The sequence below is a fragment of the Salmo trutta genome, chromosome 15 (assembly GCF_901001165.1).
Source record: "Salmo trutta chromosome 15, fSalTru1.1, whole genome shotgun sequence".
In the NCBI taxonomy this organism is placed as follows: Eukaryota; Metazoa; Chordata; class Actinopteri; order Salmoniformes; family Salmonidae; genus Salmo; species Salmo trutta.
In genome coordinates, this window is record NC_042971.1 from 56,004,676 (window position 1) to 56,029,833 (window position 25,158).

The window sequence follows — 25,158 nt, forward strand, 5'->3', positions numbered from 1 at the left end:
AATAGTACCACATACGCACAACCATAATAAACAAGGCTTCGAGGTAAATATTCAATATATATTATTTTGTTCCGCTCGTTTTAACCCGAAACACTCTCCGGCTGATCAAGAAGCGCCTGCTACCGGCACGCAGTTCAATAACGGGAAGCGGAGTGATACAATACACACGATGGTTGTCCCTAGTTGTCAAACCAAGAGAGGACAGGCTACCTGAGCGAACAAGTCGCGTAGGTTGGGAATGAATGGAGAAATCGGAGCAAATAACTGTCATTTGATGTGCTGAAATGACAGGTTTCAATGCGGGATCTATATCATTTAGTTGATTACAGCTGTTCCATTGCAACAACTGCGGATGTTTTTTTCCGTTTGTTCTCTTGGATGATAAAAAGATGATCATTGTACTACTCCGTTACAGTGCCTAAGGTAAGTGACAGAAAGAAGCGCGACTTTCAGCTGGTTGTCCATTTATGACTTGTTTGTGTTGCATGCTGCTAAAACGCTAGGCGAATGGCTGTACAATTTGGATGTATTATTATTTCGGAAATATTGGTGACTAAGCATTTTCTTCATGGGAATTCATATTTATGCATCGAAAGTGCAGCCCAGTTTTATCATCAGGAAGTCAAAATCCACAACCGATAACTGGCATGAGAAAAAGACCAAATAAACAATTGCATCTTCATCTATTGGAAATATGGCTAATATTCAATTAGGCTCTTTGCACAGAGGCATCAACAGATGCATGTTAGACAATGACACACAAACTGGCTGTCCAATGAAGTTGCATAACAAAATGCAGGCACACATAATTACTGTTGCACCTACTTCCGTGTACAGTCAGATCTCTCACGAGTGATATGTGCCAGTGTCACCCACCCACCGCCAAGATATTGATGCCAGGCTGAATACTCTCTGAAAAGGCCTTCTTAAATCAAAATGAATACAGCCTGATGTACAGCATATAATGTGCCCCAGGCCTAATATCACAAGGTCTACAATTATAAGTTGCCCTTATAGTTGTGTTAATAGAGGACTGCAGTTATTCTGTTCCCAAATGAGAATAACAAATGGTTCATTTAATTTAATAGTCTAATATTAACCCTGACATATGGATTATGTTTGAAAGTCACTCTACTAATTAAATTGTAAAATGTTGACCTCAGAATAGAAATCCAAACTGATAAACAAAAACAGGAAATAAACACTTTTGTTATTTTTGAACCCAGGAAGAGGAAACAGGCTTGTTTTGTTGTTTTTTCTACAAACAGTTTGTTTTGAAAGGACCGTGATTATATTTCTCAGATAACGAGGGGTTCCTTAGCAAAGAGCAAGCTATACCATGGAAAGGAATCTAATATTCAACTATTCATTCAGGGGGTAGTGAGGGAATGGTGATTAGGTTTGTAGGGGTCTTTTTTCATGACTCAAATAGACAGTAATGAATGTGACTCATTGAAGCCCACTCTGCTGGCAATGTTCCGTATTCCATATTCTATATTCCACACATGCATATTCCACAATGTGTAGAGCCAAATGTAAGGGGCCAAATGTGTAGAGCCAAATGTGTAGAGCCAAATGTAAGGGGCCAAATGTGTAGAGCCAAATGAGTATAGCCACATGTTAAATGTAAATGATCTGCTGGTGGAAGACTGTGTGTGTGTGTGTGTGTGTGTGTGTGTGTGTGTGTGTGTGTGTAGGAGGACAGATATCCCCTTTTCTCACCCACAGTAGTCACAAGATGATGAGCGTGCCATTTCCTCTTGTTTATATATGGTTTATCACATCGGTTACTGATTGTATAAGATTCTATATCACAAGGAGATCATCTGCCACCTTAGGCGAGACTGACAAACGCTGCCTCCCGCAAAACTAGAATAGTCCCAGTAAGCAACATGACGTTGAAAAGACGTCTAAAAGACATCTAAAATATGTATTTTCCAGAAGTTGAAGTTAGGTTCAATTTAGGTTCTGAATGAAAGGTGAAAAGGTATTTTCTGTATATTTTAAATACATATTTTCCAGGACGTTGAAAAGGCATATTTTCTGGACGTTTAAAAATATGTATTTTCTGGATGTTGAAAATATAAATTTTCCTGATGTTGAAATCAGGCTCATTTTTGGTTCTGAATGAAAGTTGAAAATAAGTCATTTATAAATGTCTATGTTTGGGCCAAATCAAGGCTGGTCAAGACAGGACAAAATCTGAACCAAACATAGACAATGTCTGTGGATGTGGAAATCAAGGCCAGTCTGGAACTGCACCAAAAAAAAGAGGTCCAAAAGGCATCGGCCTGTGCTTACTGAGGTGTAGCTTACCATGTTGTCTGAAATGGAATTTTATGAATGCCCATCAATGTGGTAAGCCTACTGTTTGAAAAACACCAAAAAAACGCTGTCAGGACAGGACCAACAAAATACATCCAAAAGAGGTCGGCTCATGCTTACTGGGGTGTAGCCTACCATGTCGGCCATCCATGTGGAAGGCCCATTTTTTGTAAAACAGACCATTGCATTGACTTTATTAGTCCTTTTTCCTGTGACTAATCAATTTGGCTATTTTATCAGCTACCCAACTCTATCAGGAGTTATCTCTTGACACTGTCAGAGGGGGTATGTGGTGTAGTAGTGTGGGAGAGTTGTAGTCTTTACACTGTACCAGTCAGAGGGGGTATGTGGTGTAGTAGTGTAGGAGAGTTGTAGTCTTTACACTGTACCAGTCAGAGGGGGTATGTGGTGTAGTAGTGTGGTAGAGTTGTAGTCTTTACACTGTACCAGTCAGAGGGGGTATGTGGTGTAGTAGTGTGGTAGAGTTGTAGTCTTTACACTGTACCAGTCAGAGGGGGTATGTGGTGTAGTAGTGTGGGAGAGTTGTAGTCTTGACACTGTACCAGTCAGAGGGGGTATGTGGTGTAGTAGTGTAGGAGAGTTGTAGTCTTTACACTGTACCAGTCAGAGGGGGTATGTGGTGTAGTAGTGTGGGAGAGTTGTAGTCTTTACACTGTACCAGTCAGAGGGGGTATGTGGTGTAGTAGTGTGGTAGAGTTGTAGTCTTTACACTGTACCAGTCAGAGGGGGTATGTGGTGTAGTAGTGTGGGAGAGTTGTAGTCTTTACACTGTACCAGTCAGAGGGGGTATGTGGTGTAGTAGTGTGGTAGAGTTGTAGTCTTTACACTGTACCAGTCAGAGGGGGTATGTGGTGTAGTAGTGTGGGAGAGTTGTAGTCTTTACACTGTACCAGTCAGAGGGGCTATGTAGTGTGGGAGAGCCTTAGTCTTTACATTGTTATCTCCGACCTATTTGCAATGTGTTTACACAGCGGTAAATGCAGAAGTATTTTATTTTTCGTTATGATCAGCTATGTCAAAAATGGATGGATACAAACTTGAAACCACTGATCATAATAATGGGATGAAACTCCTGGACAATGGTTGTGATTGTCCATTCCATATTGTCCATTTTACTTTGACCTGTACCGTTTTGAGCATATGTTGTTTATTAACATGATAGCACATTTTTTGTTGTTGATTGAGCGCTATTTAGGTTAGGTCATTTGATCGGAGAATCCTGCATTATGATGTCAAAAGTGTCTCAATACCTTGTCATACATTTTATCTCCAGCCTGTAGGCTACAGAAAATGCCACATACTATTTCTACCATATCCTGTATCTGCTACATGATTTATGTTAGATAAATTTTTTTTGAAGGTACGATGGTGGATCGCTGCACAGTTGCGTCTCTCCAACATTACCATGGAGAGGCGCGCTGGGAATGGACAAGCAACATGTTTTGCGCCCCTGCCTTTGACAAAGTGGGCACTGCTTATCAACGGGCGGCACCAGCGCTCACCTAAAAAGTCCATACGCCACTGGTTGAGAGAAATTGTAATTGTTTTTAGGCAGAATTATGTGAGGTTTTATGTGTTGTTGTTCGAGGTGCGTCTTGGTCAATTTATCTCAGAAAATGCCGCCCTCGTCAATCTGCCACCCTAGGCGGCCGCCTAATCCTTCCTGAGGAGATGTTTGAAATGATCTGGGGCACCCAGGACAACAGGATATGTCGCTGTTGCTTACAGTTAGGAACAGGTGGTTTCAACGAGACACTGAATCGTTCACTGTGGTTCAAATTGTATTTGCGGTTTCCCCGCCCAGAGGTTTCGGCGCGTCACCAAATCTAACTACAGCTCTCCAAAAACGTTTCTCTGGTAGCCTTTACATGCGTTTTCACTTTAGTCCGCGAGCCAGTGACTGAGCCCTCGCGGAAACAAGACGCGCAAGATCAGCACAGTTGTCCACGCGGGAGAGGCAACGTGGACACTGCGCACCCTGGGCCACTTAGATGGTGCGTCATTTAGTGGGGAAAAAAGCTTGACCTTTTAGTAGACAGAATTGTAGGCATGCAGATACTTTATGCAACGTTTCATTTTCGAGTTGGCTGAGATTCATGAGTTGAGTTAATTGTTGTTTTTACTACATAATGGCATTTTATATTTACATTTTAGTCATTTAGCAGACACTCTTATCCAGAGCAACTTACAGTAGTGAATGCATACATTTCATACATGTCTTTTTTCATACTGGTCCCCTGTGGGAATCGAACCCACAACTCTGGTGTTGCAAACACCATGCTCTACCAACTGGGCCACACAGGACCATAGTTAATGATAGACACAGCCAGCCAAGCATACACACACACACACACACACACACACACACACACACACACACACACACACACACACACACACACACACACACACACACACACACACACACACACACACACACACACACACACACACACACACACACACTTTCCTGTCCTTGGGGTCACGGTGATGGTGTCTCCCTCTCTCTGCACAATGATTGATTGTGAACAGTAGTGCGTTCCTTTGTTGCATAACTGAACTCAGCATTACCATAAGATAGTACAGGTCTAGCCTGGTAGAGCCACCTCTGGGCCTGCCTAATACAGGTCTAGCCTGGTAGAGCCACCTCTGGGCCTGCCTAATACAGGTCTAGCCTGGTAGAGCCACCTCTGGGCCTGCCTAATACAGGTCTAGCCTGGTAGAGCCACCTCTGGGCCTGCCTAATACAGGTCTAGCCTGGTAGAGCCACCTCTGGGCCTGCCTAATGCAGGTCTAGCCTGGTAGAGCCACCACTGGGCCTGCCTAATACAGGTCTAGCCTGGTAGAGCCACCTCTGGGCCTGCCTAATACAGGTCTAGCCTGGTAGAGCCACCTCTGGGCCTGCCTAATACAGGTCTAGCCTGGTAGAGCCACCTCTGGGCCTGCCTAATGCAGGTCTAGCCTGGTAGAGCCACCTCTGGGGCCTGCCTAATGCAGGTCTAGCCTGGTAGAGCCACCTCTGGGCCTGCCTAATACAGGTCTAGCCTGGTAGAGCCACCTCTGGGCCTGCCTAATACAGGTCTAGCCTGGTAGAGCCACCTCTGGGCCTGCCTAATACAGGTCTAGCCTGGTAGAGCCACCTCTGGGCCTGCCTAATACAGGTCTAGCCTGGTAGAGCCACCTCTGGGCCTGCCTAATACAGGTCTAGCCTGGTAGAGCCACCTCTGGGCCTGCCTAATACAGGTCTAGCCTGGTAGAGCCACCTCTGGGCCTGCCTAATACAGGTCTAGCCTGGTAGAGCCACCTCTGGGCCTGCCTAATACAGGTCTAGCCTGGTAGAGCCACCTCTGGGCCTGCCTAATGCAGGTCTAGCCTGGTAGAGCCACCTCTGGGCCTGCCTAATGCAGGTCTAGCCTGGTAGAGCCACCTCTGGGCCTGCCTAATACAGGTCTAGCCTGGTAGAGCCACCTCTGGGCCTGCCTAATACAGGTCTAGCCTGGTAGAGCCACCTCTGGGCCTGCCTAATACAGGTCTAGCCTGGTAGAGCCACCTCTGGGCCTGCCTAATGCAGGTCTAGCCTGGTAGAGCCACCTCTGGGCCTGCCTAATACAGGTCTAGCCTGGTAGAGCCACCTCTGGGCCTGCCTAATACAGGTCTAGCCTGGTAGAGCCACCTCTGGGCCTGCCTAATACAGGTCTAGCCTGGTAGAGCCACCTCTGGGCCTGCCTAATACAGGTCTAGCCTGGTAGAGCCACCTCTGGGCCTGCCTAATACAGGTCTAGCCTGGTAGAGCCACCTCTGGGCCTGCCTAATGCAGGTCTAGCCTGGTAGAGCCACCTCTGGGCCTGCCTAATGCAGGTCTAGCCTGGTAGAGCCACCTCTGGGCCTGCCTAATGCAGGTCTAGCCTGGTAGAGCCACCTCTGGGCCTGCCTAATACAGGTCTAGCCTGGTAGAGCCACCTCTGGGCCTGCCTAATGCAGGTCTAGCCTGGTAGAGCCACCTCTGGGCCTGCCTAATGCAGGTCTAGCCTGGTAGAGCCACCTCTGGGCCTGCGTAATGCAACTTCCTCATGCCTTGCATTGGGTGAGGAGTGATGACGGAGCAGTTGGCTCCACCCAGCAGTTGCCGGTCTGTCGGTGCAGCTGTTGCATGCAGAAATGTTAATTCCGTCGTGGCTCCCGGATGCTTTTCCTGCTTTGTACAGAACCCCTAAACTAAAGCCTTGAACAGACTTGCTTATTGGCCAGATCGTCTGCAGCAATGATCCTTATCCATTTGTCTACAACTGTATGAGCATATTCTCTCTATCTCTGTCTGAACCAGAATCTGGCTTTACTGGAGACGTTGATATGGTGAATCTCCTTTAAACCCATGAAGCAGCCATTGAACTTGCCATTCACTAGCTTTTCAAGGTTAACAATTATTTGCTGCCGTCACAGCCGGTATGTACTTCCATAAAAGGTCGAAAATAAAAAGGTCTATTCGGCACCTCCAATCGTTCACGTCCCAAGGATCCCGGACAGCACTAACCTTACTGCCTACAAATCTACAATACAAAGGATGTTGCCGTAGAGGCATTTTGTCGGTTGCATGTAACTTTTTATTTAGACCTTTTTTGGAAGTGCATGCCAGCTGTGACAGCAGTAATTGACTACAGCTGCTAATCGAAACTCCATATTTGGTGAGTAACTAACGTATTTTGACATTATTAAGCTTAAAAAGCTGCTTAATGGCAAGTTAAATGGCTGCTTCCTGGGCTTAAAGGAGTTTGCCATATAAAGACAGATTCTGGTTAAATCCCTGTCCCTCTCTGTGTGCCCATACTGATCCTGTTGCTGTCTTGGGTTTCACTCTGAGGATTTATAATCCTGTGCCCTGTAGCGGAGTGCACAGAGAGAGACAGAGAGAGAGAGAGAGCGAGAGAGACAGAGAGAGATGGGTGTAAATCTGGCCTGGTACTCAGTCAGTGTGTAAATCAGACTGATAGGATCATGCCATGGTAGAGCACCTCCATGGTCTTTAGCCAGCCAAGGGAGGCCTCTCCACCTGCTTGCCCAGGAGGAGGCATGATGGAAGGGCAGGGAAGGCATCAGAGAGAGGGTGGAGCTGCAGCAGAATGGGTGGGGTTGTGGGTATGTGACCAACTGATCTAATTTCGTGGTCCGCTGAGCTAAAGCCTACGCATTAGACCAGGCAGTTAACACAAGTCTTCAGGTCTCAAAACAAGGTTACTCATCATGAGAACGTGGTTCAGCAAACCACCTGTGTTACAGAGGGTAGTGGGAAATGGATGAGAGAGGTCTAGAAGAGAGTGAGATTGAGGGAAAGAAAGAAAGCATTGAGAGATTGCCGCTCACCGCTCTACTTTCTTTTCCAAGATTGTGATTGTGAAACAGCTACAACGTCTATAGCCACTACGGGACAGCTTTATGGAGCATTGCACCTGGGCAGTTGGCACCTTTTTGTACTTGCAAGGCAATGAAAGACAAAAAACGACACTAAAACTCAACACGACAGATTCCCAGACACAAATTAAAATCCTAGTCCAGGACTAAAAAGCTTGCTCAATGGAGAACCAATGGAGTGCAGGGTCTCTCTGGCGATGACCAGTCTGCCGCTGACCTGCACTCTAACCCACTTTCTTTCTTCTTCTATACCAGTTGTCAGTGAGCTGTCGGGGCGTGGCGGCATGCGATCCCCCTGAGCAAGACAGCGCCCTCCAGAGGTGACAGCAGGGAGGACAGGCAGCAGGATGCCAGTGCAGGCGGCCCAGTGGACAGAGTTCCTCTCCTGCCCCATCTGCTACAACGAGTTTGACAGCAGCGGCCACAAGCCCATCAGTCTGGGCTGCTCGCACACCGTGTGTAAGACCTGTCTGCACAAGCTGCACCGCAAGGCCTGTCCCTTCGACCAGACAGCCATCAACACTGACATCGACCTCCTGCCAGTCAACAGTGCCCTGCTACAGCTGGTGGGAGCTCAGGTGGGCACAGCATGTCTTGTTGTTGTTGTGGTTCTTCTTCTTCTGATGATGATAATTATGCTAATGAGGATAATGATTATGATGGTAATGATGATGATACTGATGATGATGATGATGATGATGATGATAATTATAATGATTGTGAAGATACTGATGATGATTGTGAAGATACTGATGATGGTGATGATTGTGATGACAACGATAACGATGACGATAATGATGATAATTGTGAAGATAATGATGATGATTGCGAAGATAATGAGGATACCGATGATGATACCGATAATGATGATGACGATGATAATGATGATACCGATGATGATAATGATGATACCAATGATGATAATGATGATACCGATGATGATAAGGATGCTAATGATGATACCGATGATGATAATGATAATGATGATACCGATGACGATAATGACGATACCGATGATGATAATGACGATACCGATGATGATGATAACGATGACACCGATGACGATAATGATGATACCGATGATGATAATGATGATACCGATGATGATAATGATGATACCGATGATGATAATGATGATGATAATGATGATGATGATGATGATGAGAGTGATGATGAGGGTCATGATAGTGATGTTGTGTGTTCCCAGGCTGTGGAGTCCCAGGCTGTGACTCTGAGCAGTGCTGTGGAGGTAGAGCACTATGAGGTGTGCAGGGTGTGTGTGGAGGAGCTGGCTCTCTATCTCAAACCCATCAGTGGAGGAAAAGGTACCAGAACACAGAGATTTGGTGATAAATGTGTGTGTGTGTGTGTGTGTGTGTGTGTTTCCAGACAGAGAGGTGCTATCTGCTGCTGACCCTGTGTTCAGCACAGTGGTTTTTTTCCCCTTCTGAGTGGACACTGAGTTCAGAGCAGTGTGTGTGTGAGTGAGTGAGTGAGTGAGTGTGTGTGTGTGTGTGTGAGTGTGAGTGTGAGTGTGTGTGTGTGTGTGTGTGTGTGTGTGTGTGTGTGTGTGTGTGTGTGCAGTTGAGGTTAGGTTAGAGAAACACAGTATTTCCTGTTATTCTCACGGTCTGAGCTTAATGTGGTGGGAAGGTTTGCGTCAGAGCATGTAGAATCAGCTAGAACCAGGAAGCCCATGCTCTCTGTAAGGCCATACAGAACTTGGGCCCCCCACACCAACACAAAGCCTGAAACCCCACATTACATCAATAGGAAATGTAATGAGCTGTGTCGAAAGTAGTTTGAGTTAAATTTGTTTAATTGAAAGGATTCCTTCAATTAGAGGACAAGACAAAAGTATATTTAGGAAATGTGAAGAAGTTAAACTAACAACATGACTTTACCCTGCATGTCATTTCAAATTGCATATTTCATTATACCTCATTCTCAGATTAACAGGATATTGCAGAGTAGATCATCTGTAGCAAATACTTTAGTTTATTTATTTTCTTAAACTACACTGTTGGTTAAGGGCTTGTAAGTAAACATTTCACGGTAAGGTCGACACCTGTTGTATTCAGCATTTCACGGTAAGGTTGTTGTATTCAGTGCATGTGACAAATACAATTTGATTCGATTTTTGATTTGATAATTGCATGGTGGAGGATGGAAAATCCTTCTCCCAGGACCCATAAAACGCTATGTGACGGGCAGGAAACCTCGAGTCCTGTTTTCCCATCAGTGCTTTTAAAAGCCAATATCTGAGGAGTAGGGCTCCGTTTATTGGGTTAATTCACCTGGAAAGCTGAGAATGCAGTTCAATCCCTCGGCAGCTTTGTCAACTGTTTTTGTGGTGATCACAGAATTGGAGAGGGGATAGTGGTCATCCATCCCTGGTCTTTAATAGACTCACTCTAATAAAGGGTTTTAAGACACTTTTGTCAGCACTTTGTCCTGTTATGGGACATTTATTAGAGGATGAGAGGGGTTTTCTACTGCAGGCAGCACTAACACACTACATAAATACAGTTTTGTTTTAGACTAGGATTACATTTTAGCTCTGGTAAACAATAAGAGTTTGGGAAATTGTCTCTGTATTAGTATGTCAGTGTGTGTGAGTGTGTGTCTGTGTTTCTGTTTGTGTGTCTGTGTTTCTGTTCGTGTGTCTGTATTTCTGTTCGTGTGTCTGTGTGTCTGTGTTGTTGTTTGTGTGTCTGTGTTTCTGTTCGTGTGTCTGTGTTTCTGTTTGTGTGTCTGTGTGTGTGTGTTTCTGTTTGTGTGTCTGTGTTTCTGTTTGTGTGTCTGGGTTTCTGTTCATGTGTCTGTGTTTCTGTTCATGTGTCTGTGTGTCTGTGTTGTTGTTTGTGTCTGTGTTTCTGTTCGAGTGTCTGTATTTCTGTTCGTGTGTCTGTATTTCTGTTCTTGTGTCTGTGTTTCTGTTCGTGTGTCTGTATTTCTGTTCGTGTGTCTGTATTTCTGTTCTTGTGTCTGTGTTTCTGTTCGTGTGTCTGTGTTTCTGTTCGTGTGTCTGTCTGTATTTCTGTTCATGTGTCTGTGTTTCTGTTCGAGTGTCTGTATTTCTGTTCGTGTGTCTGTCTGTATTTCTGTTCATGTGTCTGTGTTTCTGTTCGAGTGTCTGTATTTTTGTTCATGTGTCTGTGTTTCTGTTCATGTGTCTGTGTTTCTGTTCATGTGTCTGTATTTCTGTTCATGTGTCTGTGTTTCTGTTCATGTGTCTGTGTTTCTGTTCGTGTGTCTGTATTTCTGTTCGTGTGTCTGTGTGTGTGTGTTTCTGTTTGTGTGTCTGTGTTTCTGTTTGTGTGTCTGTGTTTCTGTTCATGTGTCTGTGTTTCTGTTCATGTGTCTGTGTGTCTGTGTTGTTGTTTGTGTCTGTGTTTCTGTTCGTGTGTCTGTGTTTCTGTTCATGTGTCTGTGTGTCTGTGTTGTTGTTTGTGTCTGTGTTTCTGTTCGTGTGTCTGTGTTTCTGTTTGTGTGTCTGTGTTTCTGTTCGTGTGTCTGTATTTCTGTTCGAGTGTCTGTATTTCTGTTCGTGTGTCTGTCTGTATTTCTGTTCTTGTGTCTGTGTTTCTGTTCGTGTGTCTGTGTTTCTGTTCGTGTGTCTGTCTGTATTTCTGTTCATGTGTCTGTGTTTCTGTTCGTGTGTCTGTTTGTATTTCTGTTCATGTGTCTGTATTTCTGTTCATGTGTCTGTGTTTCTGTTCATGTGTCTGTGTTTCTGTTCATGTGTCTGTGTTTCTGTTCATGTGTCTGTGTTTCTGTTCATGTGTCTGTGTTTCTGTTCATGTGTCTGTGTTTCTGTTCATGTGTCTGTGTTTCTGTTCATGTGTCTGTGTTCTGTTCTGTTCTGTGTTTCTGTTCGTGTGTCTGTTTCTGTTCGTGTGTCTGTCTGTATTTCTGTTCATGTGTCTGTATTTCTGTTTGTGTGTCTGTCTGTATTTCTGTTCATGTGTCTGTTTCTGTTCATGTGTCTGTATTTCTGTTCATGTGTCTGTGTTTCTGTTCATGTGTCTGTGTTTCTGTTCATGTGTCTGTATTTCTGTTCATGTGTCTGTGTTTCTGTTCGTGTGTCTGTCTGTATTTCTGTTCATGTGTCTGTGTTTCTGTTCGTGTGTCTGTCTGTATTTCTGTTCGTGTGTCTGTCTGTATTTCTGTTCATGTGTCTGTGTTTCTGTTCGTGTGTCTGTCTGTATTTCTGTTCATGTGTCTGTGTTTCTGTTCGTGTGTCTGTCTGTATTTCTGTTCATGTGTCTGTCTGTATTTCTCTTGATGTGTCTGTGTTTCTGTTCATGTGTCTGTATTTCTGTTCGTGTGTCTCTGTTTATGTTCATGTTTCTGTCCGTTTGTATTTCAGTATTTATGTTTCTGACGCCGTCTTCTGACATTTGACCCCTTCCTCTCCGCAATCCAGGTGCGGTGACCCTCAGTCCGAGCGTGCTCAGTCGGCCCATGCAGAGGAAGCTGGTGACACTCGTCAACTGTCAGCTGGTGGAGGAGGAGGGGCGGTTGCGGGCGGTGCGGGCTGGCAGGTCGCTAGGGGAACGTACCGTCACAGAGCTCATCCTGCAGCACCAGAACCCACAGCAGCTCTCTGCTAACCTGTGGGCCGCCGTCAGAGCACGGGGATGCCAGTTCCTGGGGCCTGGTGAGTGGTGATTGGATGATACACCTGTCAATCACATCTTCAGCATGCTTTTCTCTCTGTGTCCTATCCTCCCTCTCTACTCTGCTATATGATGCTGCAGGACTATGGTGTCTTATAAGGATTACTCATAGTGCAGATCCTGAGCGAGGATCACACCTGATCTGAGGACACCAGTACAACACTATCATTTCCTACAGTGTGATAGAATTCCCTCTTGCTGTAAAAAAAAAAAATATGATGAAATGTCAGATATGTATTTCACACGTATTATGTCATTTATTTATTTGATCAGGTTAGCCTCATTGAGATGAACAATCTCTTTTACAAGAGAGACCTGGCTAAAATAGTACCACACAAAGTTTCAGACACATTTACAACATAAAACACAAAGCATAACCTCCTTAAATGACTACCACCCTGTAGCACTCACGTCTGTAGCCATGACGAGCTTTGAAAGGCAGGTCATGGCTCACATCAACACCATCATCATCATTCCGGAAACACTAGACCCACTCCAATTTACATAAACACCTCCCGCTGCAACTGGATCCTGGACTTCCTGACCGGCCACCCCTAGGTGGTAAGGGTAGGCAACAACACATCTACCACACTGATTCTCAACAAGGAGGCCCCTCAGGTGTGCGTGCTTGGTCCCCTACTGTACTCCCTGTTCACCCACGACTGCATGGCCACGCACAACTCCAACACAATCATTAAGTTTGCTGACGACACAATGTTGGTAGGCCTGATCACTGACAATGACGAGACAGCCTATACGGAGGAGGTCAGAGACCTGGCAGTGTCTTATAACGTTAGCAAGACAAAGGAGCTGATCGTGGACTACAGGAAAAGGAGGTCCGAACACACCCCCATTCACATCGACGGGGCTGTAGTGGTGCAGGTCGAGAGTTTCAAGTTCCTTGATGTCCACATCACCAACAAACTATGATGGTGCAAACACACCAAGACAGTCGTGAAGAGGGCATGACATCACCTTTTCCCCCTCAGGAGACTGAAAAGATTTGGCATAGGTCCCCAGATCCTCAAAATGTTCTACAGCTGCACCATCGAGAGCATCCTAACCCGTTACATCACCGCCTGGTATGGAAACTGCTATACTAGGCGGTGTCAGAGAAAGGCCCAAAAAATTGTCAAAGACTCCAGTCACACAAGTCATAGACTGTTCTCTCTACTACCGCACGGCAAGCTGTACCGGAGCGCCAAGTCTAGGTCCAAAAGGTTCCTTAACAGCTTCTACCCCCAAGCCATAAGACTGCTGAACAATTAATCAATAATACCCCCTCTATACAGCCTTGTTAATGTTATTTTATTGTGTTACTTTTTAGTTTATTTTTTACTTTAGTTTACTTAGTAAATATTTTCTTTACTTTATTTTCTCAAAACTGCATTGTTGATTAAACGGGCTTGTAAGTAAGCATTTCACAGTAGTACTTCATAAGTACTATGCAGTATGTACTAGTACTTAAATAATTCCTTAATTAATCCTCTTCATCCCCTTTGGAACATAAGGCCACTGAAATGTACTAGCAGTACTTCATAAGTACTATGCAGTATGTACTGTAGCTACATGATGACAGTTGTGTGTGCCATCTGATACAGCCACGCAGGAGGATGCTCTGAAGCTGGTGCTGTTGGCGCTAGAGGACGGCTCAGCTCTGTCCAGGAAAGTTCTGGTCCTTTTTGTGGTTCAGAAGCTGGAGGCTCGGTTCCCTCAGGCCTCCAAGACCTCCATAGGACATGTGGTCCAGCTACTCTACAGGGCCTCCTGCTTTAAGGTGAGACCTGTTCTACTGTATTGGTATATTGTGTTGTATATTGTATTGTATATTGTATTGCATATTGTATATTGTATTGTATATTGTATATTGTATATTGTATTGTATATTGTATATTGTATTGTATGCGCCCAACTGCACTTATGATGCACGTAGGCATGCAAATACACACACATACGCGCAAGTACACATGCACACACACACACACACACACACACACACACACACACACACACACACACACACACACACACCAGCTCTACACATCACTGACGTCGATAACGGTCTCCATAACCTTGTAGCGTACAGGCCGTCGTGGTTTAAAATAATGATGATAGAAAGTATGGTTTTATCAAAGCTCTACAAAAGTCTTTTTGAAAGTGTCAGAGACATCACTAGGCACCATGCTGTACCGTACCACCAGTCATCATTATTGACGCACTCTGAAGAGGTGCCAGCTTCTGCCTCTGGCACTCATCATGCCCAGCAGTGGAGAAAGCTTCCGCTTGTCACTTACCATGTGTTCCTGAATCTCTCTGGGAGATGTCAAATTCACATCTCTAGTTTAGATTTATATTGCCAATTATGACACATTACAGTAGCTGTCATTGGAAACATGTTCCACATGAAACGACTCAAAATGGTCCTCTCTCTGCTCACTCCTCTGAAAACTCCCAGTGATAGAAACTGCTAGTGGTGAAGTGTGTGTGTTTGTGTGTGCGTGCGTACGTGCGTGCGTGTTCATGTGTGCACTCGTGTGTGCAAGTGAGAGAGAGCCTTGTTGTTGATTCAGAGTCCTCCAGCCTGTAAGCATGGTTGGCATGGTTGGCATGGTTGGCAGGACTGCAATGCCAACCATTTACCCAGGGTGAAACGCTGTTCTATATTTTCCCCAGTTGCCCAGTCGGTCACAGAGTCACAGTCACAGAGGGACAGTCACAGAGTCACAGTCACAGAGGGACAGTCACAGTCACAGAGGGACAGTCACAGAGGGACAGTCACAGAGGGACAGTCACAGAGTCACAGTCACAGAGGGACAGTCACAGAGTCACAGTCACAGAGTCACAGTCACAGAGGGACAGTCACAGAGGGACAGTCACAGAGGGACAGTCACAGAGGGACAGTCACAGAGGGACAGTCACAGAGACTGGCCTGGTGTCTTACGATGATTACTCATAGGGCAGATTCTGAGTGGGAGAACTCTGTTTCTCACACCTGATCTGAGTTTTGAGTTTTGAGTCTGAGGACACAAGGCAATAAAACACAAATGTCTTTCAGTCATATGAGAGTGATGCGATTCTGTTTATCGGGTTACTGTAGGTCACTGGGTTACTGTAGATTACCGGGTTACTGTAGATTACCGGGTTACTGTAGGTCACTGGGTTACTGTAGATCACTGGGTTACTGTAGGTCACTGGGTTACTGTAGATCACTGGGTTACTGTAGGTCACTGGGTTACTGTAGGTCACAGGGTTACTATAGATCACTGTGTTACTGTAGGTCACTGGGTTACTGTAGGTCACAGGGTTACTATAGATCACTGGGTTACTGTAGGTCACTGGGTTACTGTAGGTCACTGGGTTACTGTAGGTCACTGGGCTACTGTTGGTCACTGGGTTACTGTAGGTCACTGGGCTACTGTTGGTCATGTGAATGTGTTTGGAGTGAAGCCAAGTCAGGTTTATTAGGTGCAGGTTTCTAACTGTACTGTATGTCCCAACCCACCCCCTCACCTCCCCTCCCTCCCTCCCTCCCATCCTCCTCTCCTTCCCTCACACCCCCTCCCCTCCCTCCCTCCCTCCACCCTACCTCCCATCCTCCTCTCCTCTCCTTTCCTCGCACCCCCCACCTCCCCTCCCTCCCTCCCCCCTCCCTCCCTCCACCCTACCTCCCATCCTCCTCTCCTTCCATCGCACCCCCCACCTCCCCTCCCTCCCTCCCTCCCCCCCTCCCTCCACCCTACCTCCCATCCTCCTCTCCTTCCCTCGCACCCCCCACCTCCCCTCCCTCCCTCCCTCCCCCCCTCCCTCCCTCTACCCTACCTCCCATCCTCCTCTCCTTTCCTCGCACCCCCCACCTCCCCTCCCTCCCTCCCTCCCTCCACCCTACCTCCCATCCTCCTCTCCTTCCCTCGCACCCCCCACCTCCCCTCCCTCCCTCCCCCCCTCCCTCCCTCCACCCTACCTCCCATCCTCCTCTCCTTCCCTCGCACCCCCCACCTCCCCTCCCTCCCCCCCTCCCTCCCTCTACCCTACCTCCCATCCTCCTCTCCTTTCCTCGCACCCCCCACCTCCCCTCCCTCCCTCCACCCTACCTCCCATCCTCCTCTCCTTCCCTCGCACCCCCCACCTCCCCTCCCTCCCTCCCTCCCCCCCTCCCTCCCTCTACCCTACCTCCCATCCTCCTCTCCTTTCCTCGCACCCCCCACCTCCCCTCCCTCCCTCCACCCTACCTCCCATCCTCCTCTCCTTCCCTCACACCCCCCACCTCCCCTCCCTCCCTCCCTCCCAGGTGACCAAGCGTGACGAGGACTCGTCGCTGATGCAGCTAAAGGAGGAGTTCCGTGCGTACGAGGCGCTGCGTCGCGAGCACGACGCCCAGATCGTACACATCGCCATGGAGGCGGGGCTCCGTATCTCCCCTGAACAGTGGTCCTCTCTGCTCTATGGAGACCTCATCCACAAGTCACACATGCAGTCTATCATCGATAAGGTTTGCTGTCTGCCTCCCCACCACTGTATTACTTTTATTTATGTAACCTTTATTGAAGGCAAGTCAGTAAAGAACAAATTCTTATTTACAATGATGGCCTACCCCGGCCAAACCCTAACCTGGACAACGCTGGGCCAATTGTGCGCCGCCCTATGGGACTCCCAATCACAGCCGGTTGTGATACAGCCTGGAATCGAACCAGGGTCTGGTAGCTTATTAACTGGCTATTGACTGGTAGCTTATTGACTGGTAGCTTATTAACTGGCTATTGACTGGTAGCCCTATTGACTGGTAGCTTATTGACTGGTAGCTTATTGACTGGTAGCTTATTGACTGGTAGCTTATTGACTGGCTATTGACTGGTAGCCCTATTGACTGGTAGCCCTATTGACTGGTAGCCTATTGACTGGTAGCCCTATTGACTGGTAGCCTATTGACTGGTAGCCTATTGACTGGTAGCTTATTGACTGGAAGTCAGTTAAGTCAGTTAAGAACAAATTCTTATTTACAATGATGGCCTACCCCGGCCAAACCCTAACCTGGGCCAATTGTGCGCCGCCCTATGGGACTCCCAATCACAGCCGGTTGTGATACAGCCTGGAATCGAACCAGGATCTGTAGTGACACCGGTTTGCCAAGGACCACGTCCCAGGGACCACGTCCCAGCAGGGACAACGTTCCAGGGACCACGTCCCAGCAGGGACCATGTCAGGGACAACGTTCCAGGGACCACGTTCCAGGGACCACGTTCCAGGGACCACGTCCCAGGCAAACCGGCGACCTAGGGATCCCCATCATACGTTAGCAACAACAACAACAAAACAATCACGTCTTGTCTTGTCATCAGGTGAATGATAATGGCAAAGAGAAGTTATCAACATTTTAAAATGAAAACATTTAACAGATAGTTTTTCATTATTTTGACCTCCCCACATTATAATTGGAAGAGGAAATGTAAACTCTATTGACTGGTTAGCCTATTGACTGTTAGCCTATTGACTGGTAGCCTATTGACTGGTAGCCTATTGACTGGCTATTGACTGGTAGCCTATTGACTGGTAGCCTATTGACTGGTAGCCTATTGACTGGCTATTGACTGGTAGCCTATTGACTGGTAGCCTATTGACTGGCTATTGACTGGTAGCCTATTGACTGGTATACTATTGACTGGCTATTGACTGGTAGCCTATTGACTGGTAGCTTATTGACTGGCTATTGACTGGTAGCCTATTGACTGGTAGCTTATTGACTGGTAGCTTATTGACTGGTAGCCTATTGACTGGTAGCCTATTGACTGGCTATTGACTGGTAGCCTATTGACTGGTAGCTTATTGACTGGCTATTGACTGGTAGCCTATTGACTGGTAGCTTATTGACTGGTAGCCTACTGACTGGTAGCCTATTGACTGGTAGCCTATTGACTAGTAGCCTATTGACTGGTAGCCTATTGACTGGTAGCTTATTGACTGGTAGACTATTGACTGGTAGCTTATTGACTGGCTATTGACTGGTAGTTTATTGACTGGTAGCTTATTGACTGGTAGCCTATTGACTGGTAGCTTATTGACTGGTAGCCTACTGACTGGTAGCCTATTGACTGGTAGCCTATTGACTGGTAGCCTATTGACTGGTAGCCTATTGACTGGTAGCTTATTGACTGGTAGCCTATTGACTGGTAGCTTATTGACTGGTAGCTTATTGACTGGTAGCCTACTGACTGGTAGCCTATTGACTGGTAGACTATTGACTGGTAGCCTATTGACTGGTAGCTTATTGACTGGTAGCTTATTGACTGGCTATTGACTAGTAGCCTATTGACTGGTAGCCTATTGACTGGCTATTGACTGGTAGCCTACTGACTGGTAGCCTATTGACTGGTAGCTTATTGACTGGTAGCTTATTGACTGGCTATTGACTGTTAGCCTACTGACTGGTAGCCTATTGACTGGTAGCTTATTGACTGGTAGCCTACTGACTGGTAGCCTATTGACTGGTAGCCTATTGACTGGTAGCTTATTGACTGGTAGCCTACTGACTGGTAGCCTATTGACTGGTAGCTTATTGACTGGTAGCCTACTGACTGGTAGCCTACTGACTGGTAGCATATTGACTGGTAGCTTATTGACTGGCTATTGACTGGTAGCCTATTGACTGGTAGCTTATTGACTGGTAGCCTACTGACTGGTAGCCTATTGACTGGTAGCTTATTGACTGGTAGCCTACTGACTGGTAGCCTATTGACTGGTAGCCTATTGACTGGTAGCCTACTGACTGGTAGCCTATTGACCGGTAGCCTATTGACCGGTAGCTTATTGACTGGTAGCTTATTGACTGGTAGCCTATTGACTGGTAGCTTATTGACTGGTAGCCCTATTGACTGGCTATTGACTGGTAGCCTATTGACTGGTAGCTTATTGACTGGTAGCTTATTGACTGGTAGCCTATTGACTGGTAGCTTATTGACTGGTAGCCTATTGACTGGTAGCTTATTGACTGGCTATTGACTGGTAGCTTATTGACTGGCTATTGACTGGTAGCCTATTGACTAGTAGCCTACTGACTGGTAGCCTATTGACTAGTAGCCTATTGACTGGTAGCTTATTGACTGGCTATTGACTGGTAGCCTATTGACTGGTAGCCTATTGACTGGTAGCTTATTGACTGGTAGCCTATTGACTAGTAGCCTATTGACTAGTAGCCTATTGACTGGTAGCTTATTGACTGGCTATTGACTGGTAGCCCTATTGACTGGTAGCCTGTTGACTGGTAGCCTATTGACTGGTAGCCTATTGACTGGTAGCTTATTGACTGGTAGCTTATTGACTGGTAGCCTATTGACTGGTAGCCTACTGACTGGTAGCCCTATTGACTGGTAGCTTATTGACTGGTAGCATACTGACTGGTAGCCTATTGACTGGTAGCCTATTGACTGGTAGCTTATTGACTGGTAGCCTATTGACTGGTAGCCTACTGACTGGTAGCCCTATTGACTGGTAGCTTATTGACTGGTAGCTTATTGACTGGTAGCCTATTGACTGGTAGCCTATTGACTGGTAGCCTATTGACTGGTAGCCTACTGACTGGTAGCTTATTGACTGGTAGCCTATTGACTGGTAGCCTACTGACTGGTAGCCTATTAGCACATGTCAGTTACTCCAGTGAGTGTAATTGACTCCAGTGAGTGTAATTGACTCCAGTGAGTGTAATTGACTCCAGTGAGTGTAAGTGACTCCAGTGAGTGTAATTGACTCCAGTGAGAGTAATTGACTCGTGAGTGTAACTGACTCCAGTGAGTGTAATTGACTCCAGTGAGTGTAATTGACTCCAGTGAGTGTAATTGACTCCAGTGAGTGTAACTGACTCCAGTGAGTGTAATTGACTCCAGTGAGTGTAATTGACTCCAGTGAGTGTAACTGACTCCAGTGAGTGTAACTGACTCCAGTGAGTGTAATTGACTCCAGTGAGTGTAACTGACTCCAGTGAGTGTAATTGACTCCAGTGAGTGTAATTGACTCCAGTGAGTGTAACTGACTCCAGTGAGTGTAATTGACTCCAGTGAGTGTAATTGACTCCAGTGAGTGTAATTGACTCCAGTGAGTGTAACTGACTCCAGTGAGTGTAATTGACTCCAGTGAGTGTAATTGACTCCAGTGAGTGTAATTTGCTCAATATTAGGAGTTGAGAAATAAAGTTGGCATCATCAGAAATAAGATATTCTCCTCTTTTCCTACTGTAGGTACGTCATTCAAAATTTGTTTATTCTGTTGTTGCTAGAGATATTCATAAAAGCATTTCTCAACTTTTATTTTAATCTTTAAAAAATATTTTCCCCTGCAGTACCTCCGCTGACCCCTGGTGGAATACCGATGGTGTAAACTCAGTACAACCATATTAAATTGCACTTCATTGAGTTAGGTGTTTCTTCACTAACTCTATTGGATGATGGTCACTCCCACAGCTCCAGTCCCCAGAGTCCTTTGCAAAGAGTGTCCAGGAGCTGACGATAGTTCTACAGAGAACAGGAGACCCAGCCAATCTGAACAGCCTCAGACCACACCTGGAACTACTGGCCAACATCGACCACAACCCAGGTAGACACAGTACAGATCAACCCACACCTTTCAGCTCAGGGACTGGCGAACCCAGCAGCTTCCCCATGCAACTCCCTTGAGGTTCAGACCAGGGTTTCCCAAACTCTGGCTGCACGTTTAGATTTTCTGCCCTAGCACTACACAGCTGATTCAAATAACCAACGCTTGATGATGAGTTGATTATTTGAATCAGCTGTGTAGTTTTAGGGCAAAAACCAAAAGGTGTACCGGGGGGGGGGCAGGACCGAGTTTGGGAAGCCCTAGTTTAGATCATCACCAGTTATAGTACTGAACAGAAGAGGTAACATGATAATGCACCATTGTTTCATGATAGTGGGTGAAACTGCCTGCAGTGTGACTCACTAGACTTGGAAAGAAATGGACAGACCGGGCCTGTGAGACAGGTGGACAGACCGGCCCGTGAGACAGGTGGACAGACCGGCCCGTGAGACAGGTGGACAGACCGGGCCGTGAGACAGGTGGACAGACCGGGCCGTGAGACAGGTGGACAGACCGGGCCCATGAGACAGGTGGACAGACCGGGCCGTGAGACAGGTGGACAGACCGGGCCGTGAGACAGGTGGACAGACCGGGCCGTGAGACAGGTGGACAGACCGGTGGACAGACCGGGCCTGTGAGACAGGTGGACAAACCGGGCCTGTGAGACAGGTGGACAGACCGGGCCCGTGACACAGGTGGACAGACCGGGCCGTGAGACAGGTGGACAGACCGGGCCGTGAGACAGGTGGACAGACCGGTGGACAGACCGGGCCTGTGAGACAGGTGGACAAACCGGGCCTGTGAGACAGGTGGACAGACCGGGCCCGTGACACAGGTGGACAGACCGGGCCCGTGAGACAGGTGGACAGACCGGGCCGTGAGACAGGTGGACAGACCGGTGGACAGACCGGGCCTGTGAGACAGGTGGACAAACAGGTGGACAGACAGGTGGACAGACAGGTGGACAGACCGGGCCTGTGAGACAGGTGGACAGACCGGTGGACAGACCGGGCCTGTGAGACAGGTGTAGGTATCTGTGGTATATCTTTGTGGGTTTTGCGGGTTTGTTTAGAAGCTGCAGACACTATGATATTGTTTAGAAACAAGGAGGCAGGGATGTTGATATGGGACGTGTGTTTTGGTGTGGGTAGATGCAGCGGCGCCTCCGTGGTGGGAGGAGCTGGAGAGTGTGATGCTGGCGGTGAAGGTGGTGGTTCATGGTCTGGTGGAGTTTATACACAACTTCAGTAAGAAGAGCCATGAGACAGCACAGGTACAGAACCGGACATAACACACACACACACACACACACACACACACACACACACACACACACACGTACACACACACACACACACACGTACACACACACACACACATGTACGCACATGTACGCACACACACACACACACGTACGCACGCACACACACACACACACACACACACACACACACACACACACACACACACACACACACACACACACACACACACACACACACACACACAGAAGCACATGCGTACAAACACACATGCACACACACACACAATCGTGCACTCATGCACGCAAAATCACACACGCAAATACACACGTACAAACGTAATACAGCTGTTAAATGTACAGAGACAATGTGAGAGACATTTATATGTCCTTCATCAAGCACAGTGGTTTTCTATTGTCAATTACATTGTTCTGTCTGTCTCCTTCCCATGCAGCCGCAGCCCAACAGCAAATATAAGACCAGTATCTGTCGAGACCTCCGGCAGCAGGGCGGCTGTCCCCGAGGATCCAACTGCACCTTCGCACACACACAGGACGAGCTAGAGAAGTGAGGGAGAACACCACACACCAGTTTTTATCAAAGCTTTTATGTGAACAAAACCTTAAACGGACCTACCCTTCTAATTATCTCTGTCTCTCTCTCTCCACCCTCTCCATCTCTCCACCCTCTCCATCTCTCCACCCTCTCCATCTCTCCACCCTCTCCATCTCTCCACCCTCTCCATCTCTCCACCCTCTCCATCTCTCCGCCCTCTCCATCTCTCCGCCCTCTCCATCTCTCCACCTCTCCACCCTCTCCACCTCTCCACCCTCTCCATCTCTCCACCCTCTCCATCTCTCTACCCTCTCCATCTCTCCACCCTCTCCACCTCGCCACCCTCTCCACCTCGCCACCCTCTCCACCTCTCCATCTCTCCACCCTCTCCATCTCTCCACCCTCTCCATCTCTCCACCCTCTCCATCTCTCCACCCTCTCCACCCTCTCCATCTCTCCACCCTCTCCATCTCTCCACCCTCTCCATCTCTCCACCCTCTCCATCTCTCTACCCTCTCCATCTCTCCACCCTCTCCATCTCTCCACCCTCGCCACCTCTCCATCTCTCTACCCTCTACATCTCTCTACCCTCTCCATCTCTCCACCCTCTCCCTCCCCCTTTCAAGGAACAGAATGAGAAACAAGAAGATCAGTGGCGTGGGCCGGCCCTTCCTCCTGGCCCAGGGGAGTATGGGTAGTGGCCTGAGTATGGAGGGGGGCGACTCAGGAGAGGAAGCCTGCACTGGGGGTCTGAAGGGCTCAGACAAGGGGGGGGCTGGGTCCCTAAAGGAGGGGGCCACACCCTCCCAGCTCATCCCCAGGGGAGGGGATATGATGGAGGAGATGAAGAGGGAGAGGTCTGTACTTAACGGATCCACAGGCTCCAGCCGCTCCTCATCTGGCTCTATGGAACAGTAAGTCATTCCCTGTCACATTATGATCCTTCTACTGTAATGTTTATGTTAGCAGTACAGCGTTACATTCCCTGTCACATTATGATCCTTCTACTGTAATGTTTATGTTAGCAGTACAGCGTTACATTCCCTGTCACATTATGATCCTTCTACTGTAATGTTTATGTTAGCAGTACAGCGTTACATTCCCTGTCACATTATGATCCTTCTACTGTAATGTTTATGTTAGCAGTACAGCGTTACATTCCCTGTCACATTATGATCCTTCTACTGTAATGTTTATGTTAGCAGTACAGCGTTACATCCCCTGTCACATTATGATCCTTCTACTGTAATGTTTATGTTAGCAGTACAGCGTTACATCCCCTGTCACATTATGATCCTTCTACTGTAATGTTTATGTTAGCAGTACAGCGTTACATCCCCTGTCACATTATGATCCTTCTACTGTAATGTTTATGTTAGCAGTACAGCGTTACTTTCACTTTCACATACAGTCACTTACTGTATATTCTTATTATTCATGATGATGACTCAGCACTGATGAGTTTTAAACGTTCAGGCTGAAAGTGGGACGTTTCAGCTGTCTTTAATGTGTCATCATGAACAACGGGTCGTGTTGTTGTCTGTAACTCCCTCCATAACCACGAGCACAACCGTTCCTTGATTTTAACTGGCGGCTTTATTCTGTAGTTTTAGTCAGAATGATCACCTTCTGTGAGAACTATAAAGTAAATGAAAAGACAGTTAAGCACACTCTTACAACCTTCTTGTCTTATGAGTGACTTATTAGCTTGGTATAACTCTGAAGTGCTTACATACATAAACCGTTTAGCCGGAGCGATAACAGTATCAGATTAAACACATGAATAAAGGAAAAATACCTCATTGGCTGCTTATTACAGAAGGGAGGAAATCAAAAACTTCACACTTAATATTTCTGGCATGAATTCACACTTCATCCTTAATTAGTATACCGCTACCATCCTAACATACACACTTCAACCTTTATGAACCACAGCTGAAGACATGAAAACTTAGCTAACAGCGCGGGATTGCCTTCACTCCAAAGGTGTGTTGCTACGATAATGATCCCCGTTACAACAGTTATTAGCCACGTAGTTCCAGTTGTCTTATCATTTACCCCGCATAGCAAACACGTAAACAATTAAACCAAAAAACAACGACATAGACTTACAGGTTAATTGTCAGTTACAGTCTCTCTAGACTGACATCCTTTCTCTGTTTCTCTCTATCTCTCTCTGTGTCTCTCGCTGTGTCTCTCTTTCTCTCTCTCTGTGTGTCTCTCTCTCTCTCTCTTTCTCTCTCTCTGTGTCTCTCTCTCTCTCTCTCTCTCTGTCTCTCTCTCTCTCTGTCTCTCTCTGTGTCTCTCGCCGTGTCTCTCTTTCTCTC

The 25,158-nt window shown here is 46.8% G+C and overlaps 1 protein-coding gene across 3 annotated transcripts; it reads left to right on the forward strand.

Moving 5' to 3' along the window:
- Window positions 1-24,993, forward strand: LOC115149408 (roquin-2-like). Of its 3 annotated transcripts, XM_029692235.1 has the most exons (11): window positions 1-423; window positions 8,008-8,330; window positions 8,960-9,077; window positions 12,182-12,415; window positions 14,036-14,211; window positions 16,723-16,923; window positions 20,882-21,014; window positions 22,166-22,287; window positions 22,731-22,843; window positions 23,458-23,745; window positions 24,767-24,993. In XM_029692235.1, the coding sequence occupies exons 2-11, from the start codon at window positions 8,100-8,102 to the stop codon at window positions 24,768-24,770; spliced, it is 1,620 nt and encodes a 539-aa protein (XP_029548095.1). In that variant the 5' UTR covers window positions 1-423; window positions 8,008-8,099; the 3' UTR covers window positions 24,771-24,993. The 3 variants fall into 3 exon arrangements, with proteins under 3 accessions (XP_029548095.1, XP_029548094.1, XP_029548096.1); XM_029692234.1 differs by lacking the exon at window positions 24,767-24,993 and having other exon boundaries at window positions 23,458-24,615; XM_029692236.1 differs by lacking the exon at window positions 24,767-24,993 and having other exon boundaries at window positions 23,464-24,615.
- Window positions 24,994-25,158: the final 165 nt, after the last annotated feature.

Coding starts and splice junctions, on each gene's coding strand:
- LOC115149408 (XM_029692235.1), top strand. CDS start 8,100: ATGCCAGTGCAGGCGGCCCAGTGGACAGAGTTCCTCTCCTGCCCCATC. Junction 12,416..14,035: donor ATGCCAGTTCCTGGGGCCTG/GTGAGTGGTGAT, acceptor CATCTGATACAG/CCACGCAGGAGGATGCTCTG. Junction 21,015..22,165: donor CAACATCGACCACAACCCAG/GTAGACACAGTA, acceptor TGGTGTGGGTAG/ATGCAGCGGCGCCTCCGTGG.